This window comes from Pteropus alecto, unplaced genomic scaffold (genome assembly GCF_000325575.1).
Source record: "Pteropus alecto unplaced genomic scaffold, ASM32557v1 scaffold146, whole genome shotgun sequence".
NCBI lineage: Eukaryota > Metazoa > Chordata > Mammalia > Chiroptera > Pteropodidae > Pteropus > Pteropus alecto.
The window spans coordinates 25275148-25279856 of NW_006442107.1; the positions used below are offsets into that span (position 1 = coordinate 25275148).

A 4709-nucleotide genomic window follows, 5' to 3' on the forward strand; every position below is an offset into this window, starting at 1 on the left:
GCGCAGTCCGTGCCGGCGGTCTCCGTTTGTTTGAACAGGAAGGCGGACATATTAGTCCCTCGCGGCCCCCCCTCGCCCCACCCCCCCCAAGCATTCGCCGTCGCGACTCGCCCTTTCCCGAGCCGGGCCCGCAGCGCCTCACAGAAGCTCCCCTATCAGGAGCCGCCCGGACCCGCCCCTCGTCTTCCTCGCCGCCCGCTCTCCAGCCTTTCCTAAATCTCCATCGGGCACCGACCTCGCCCTGCCCCGCCGGACACCGCGGCAGAAGCCCCAGCAGCGACCGGACAAAATGGGAAAGTGAAGCTGTCCTGCGTAGACCAGCTTTTGGCCGAGACGGATCGGCCAAGTAGAATCGGGGATGCGGGGCTAGATCGCCTACAGTGCTTCAGAGCGGAGCGGGCCGGGCCCGTGGTCCAAGCAGCGGCAGCTGGCACAGCTCCGCACCCGCCCTTCGCTTTCGCCTTTCCTCTTCTCCCTCCCTGCTGCCCGAAGGAGTCTCCACCCTGCTTCTCTTTCTCTCCCCTCTCCTGCCCGTCTCAGGACGGGGAACTCTCCATGGCGAAGGCGGCTGGGGCCCGCTAGGCTGAAGCACCACGCCAGAGCGACGAGGCTGGTGGCAACAGCGCTGTCGGCTGTCGTGAGGGGCTGCCAGGTGGGATGCGACTTTGGGCGTCCGAGCGGCTCTGGGTCGCTGTTGCCCCCGGCCCGGGGTTTGGAAAACGGAGATCCCCTCAGTGAGGGGGAGGAGGGGGAACCGGGCGCACCTGGTGACCCTGAGGTTCCGGCTCCTCCGCCCCGCGGACGCTTACCCACCGCCGGAGGAAGTTGGTTGAAATTGCTTTCCGCTGCTGGTACGGGGGTATTGTCACAGTAGCTGCAACATGTCGACTGGGGACAGTTTTGAGACTCGGTTTGAAAAAATCGACAACCTGCTGCGGGATCCCAAATCGGAAGTGAATTCGGATTGTTTGCTGGTGAGAAGCGCTGTTCTCTTTTGCTTATCTGGGGTTCTGTATGTATTTTCCTTCCTCTTGCTTTTAGTTTAGTTGTCTGCAAAAGCAAGTTTTCAGGTGTGCATAATCTTGGAAAACACCAAAACCTGGTGTTTTTCCCTGAAGAATCTTGGAGTACCACTAAAATCTCATGCCGTGGCCCTATTTATCATTGGACTGACTCAACTATTCTGAACTTTTAGCTCTGACTCAGTTCATTATTGCACAAAAGATACCTATAAACCTCCATTGCAGACATCATGTAAAAAGTTACCACGTCAAAGTTATTACTGCATATATAGTTTGCTGAATGTTGATCGTAGTGATAATCTTTCCGATCGGTTTGACAGTATTATTGGAAAGACCACTTTTCATTTACAACGATTTAGCTCCTAAGGGTTTAGTTTTTAGACGTGGAAGTGACAATGGAGAGTCGATATTGAGGAAGTGATTTTTGAGCCAAAATGTCATAGATGATTTGAGTTTGAAGGAACTTTTTGCTGGACTATTAAGTGTAAAAACCCAAGGAAACTGATGATAGGTCATCACAATATTAACGTCTTTTACAATATTGTTGATTACAAAAGTACCATGCAGATATTTTATCATAACTGCCTTTTTTGGTGATGTTATGGTTAATATAATCACTTTTAAAACATTCTAAGAAAGCTTTTTTTGGATATGAAAGGCAAAAACCCTATTTTAAAAATTCGTGTTTGATAGCATAGACACTTATCTGAAGTAAATGGAGTTTTTAAGTATTGTCAGTTTTCTCCAATACTAATAACTGGAAAGTGTAAGAGAGTTTCTCCTTTTACTGCACTGAACAACTTAAAGTTATATAATAATTCTATTTTAGTCCAGCCAAAACCACATAATCTCTAAAGTTGCACGGAGTATGTTTATGGATAGTAATTTACAGCTTTCTCAGAATTAATGTTAGATGTACACAATATTTGGGATTAAGATTAAATGTTAGATGCACACAATATTTGGGATTAAGATTAAGTGAGCAAGGTACTGTAATGCCATTCAGAGAAATGATACCATTTAAAAATCTCTAATTGAATCAAGATAATCATGTAGATCATTTAAAATTAACATGCCTTTTAGTTAGTCTATATACCTATGTATGTTTTTAAATGTGTATGGTTTTACAAGAATGTTTTACCCCAAGGATTTCAAAATTACTCTAAGCATCCTTGACTATGAAATGAGTCTTGTGAGCTCTGTGAAATGTCTCACCCACATTGTAGAAGCTCTTCAGATTGAGAAACAAATATTTGAAACATTTTATTGATGAGAGAAGAAGGAATTATAACACATCTTTCTAGTAAGGATTTCTGTAACTTTTAAGAAGTCCAATTCTTCCTTTACTATTTATCCAATATTCATATAGTATTTTTTATTTTACTTTGCTTTTTGATCTTATTCCATGAAGCAGTATTACAGGGAGAGTACAGTAGCTTTTTAATTCTTTTAAGTTGTCTTCTAGCCTTTTGCCATAGATTCATTTGGTGGGAACCTTAGGGATTTATTGAAATGTGGAGGATACAGGAAATGTTAAGTCATGGACTTTTTCCTTGAAAGTACTCGATTTAGGAACACAAGACTTAATATCACCTACATACACAGAAACAAAGCAAAACACTTCACAGATTGAGAAAATACATGATAAATTTCAAATAGTTGATGGGTATAGGTGATACATGCTCTTGGATATTGAAAGGAAACAATCACTGAGTTGAGAGAGCTAGGGTATGCTTTATGATGGATGGATAGGATTTAGAGAGGATATTCAGAGGGAGAGTGGAGGATAGCATGAATATGTAGAGGGTGGAGGCATGATTGGCTATGTTTAGGGGAACAAAAGATAAAGTTGGAATGATAGCTTGGGGTTGGAGTGTGGAGGATTTGATTGTTGGCTAAGGAGTTTAGATTTCAGTATGTTGCGGTTATTAAATATTTGTAAAGAAGATTGCCAGGATGAATGAAGAAGTCGAATCTGGTAGTTGTGTGCAGGATAGGTTATGTGGAAAGAGATTGGAGATGGGGTGAGATTGGGGAATTTAAAAAAAATTATAGTCCAGAAATGATTAAAGCCCAAAATTGGGATATTAGAATGGAGAAGAAGGAATTCCTTCTTGATAGAACTTGATTGGCAGGGTTGGGGTGAGAAAGGGGAACCAAAGAGTTAGATGATTCTAAAAATTTTGAGCCTGGGTTGTAGTGAGACTGATGAAAACATGGGTGAAAACAGCAAAGTCAGGTTTGGAAATAGGTTGGGAAAATTAGGCCCCAGATAAATTCAGTTTTAGGTTTGTTTTTGAGGGACACTGGGATAACCACAAAGAAATGACCTGTAGATTATTGGAGATATAAAACTGAGCTCATAATTGAAGATAACAATTTGGAAGTTATTTGCACAGAGTTGCAAGTTGAAACTGATATAATGATAAAAGAGTAAATAAAAGATGAAAAGTTGAACAAAAGAGTCAAGACATGATGAAGGCTTTTCAGAGTAAGGATAGCTAGGTAGGTATCTGGGAGCCCAAGATTCCTAAATAGAGGATTTAGAAAGAGAAAATAGTCAACAGATTTTTTTCCCCCTCGTAATCTTATAATCTTGGCCCTTTTTTGTTTAGTTTCATAATTGTTTATTGATAGCTGTTGAAATTTTATTATACTCATCAGAACTTGGTAAAGATTCAGTTTTTCTTTGGAGATAAAATCCTTTTTCCAGTTTTATTGTGTCTAGCATGAAGTTTCTTAGCATGATATTTTATGTTTATCATTAAGCATTCATTCATTCTGTCAATTTAGAATGACCTATCAGGTAACTACCTTTTTCAGTGAGTCTATTTTTACTCTTCCCTCTCTAGACTTTGGACATCTAATGTAGGGACAATGCCCCTTTTAAATTAATTGCCTTTCTCTATTATTTTGGCCTTTGTTGATTTATTTAACAGATCCTTATTGAATATATATTATGTACCATGTACAGCACTCAAGTTCTAGGGTTTTTTTGTAATCTCCAAAAATAAAGTTGTTAAATTATGTTTATTTTCCACTTCCTTGACTAGATCCACTCTTCAGAAATTAAAGTTCCCAAATCTTTTGGGTTTAAAAGAGTTTGCCGGCAAATGTCTTTAAAACCACTTTACCCACCAGATGTCCTTTTTTTGGTTGAGATACTAATGATGAGTATTAGTACTTATAAAATAATGTAGCTGGAAGGAGCCCTGATAAATGGTTATCCAGCTTTTTCTTGAACACATAATTTAAGAACTAGATAAGTCCATTTTTATGTTGCAAATATAAATGCTAAAATAGTCTACAGATGCTAAGATAATATGGTAACTATTCACTTGTTTCCTAGAGCATTCAAATTGTTCAATCTTGGTTTTTTGTCAGATACTTTCCAGTGTTCTAATGGTTCTATTGCCTAATGGTCCATGTAATAATTTGTAATGATTATCAAGAACTGTTTTCCTTCTACAACCTTTTTTTTTTTTCTTTAACCTTATAGTTAGTTTGTCTAGGATTTGTTAACAATTTCTTAATGGTTCTGAGTACCTCCAAAAACAGTAAGGGATAGAGTTTAATTGTCTAATTTTTCCAGTGGGAAAAATGCATACAATTTGTAAATTAAAAAGGAAGAGCAAAGAGGTAGGTGGGTGGGAGGGATAGGTATATATTTACTTTGAAGTTTGACAT

The 4709-nt window shown here is 39.8% G+C and overlaps 1 protein-coding gene across 2 annotated transcripts in view; it reads left to right on the forward strand.

Annotated features, from left to right (window-relative positions):
- Positions 1-4709, forward strand: part of ROCK1 (Rho associated coiled-coil containing protein kinase 1) — a 128354-nt gene continuing 123645 nt past the window's right edge. Inside the window, exon 1 of one of the 2 annotated variants that reach the window (XM_006920039.3) lies at positions 1-974. In XM_006920039.3, coding sequence (XP_006920101.1) covers positions 882-974 — 93 coding nt within the window. In that variant the 5' untranslated portion in view covers positions 1-881. The remainder of the gene's footprint in view (positions 975-4709) is intronic. The other variant, XM_015595720.2, reaches the window with a different exon arrangement.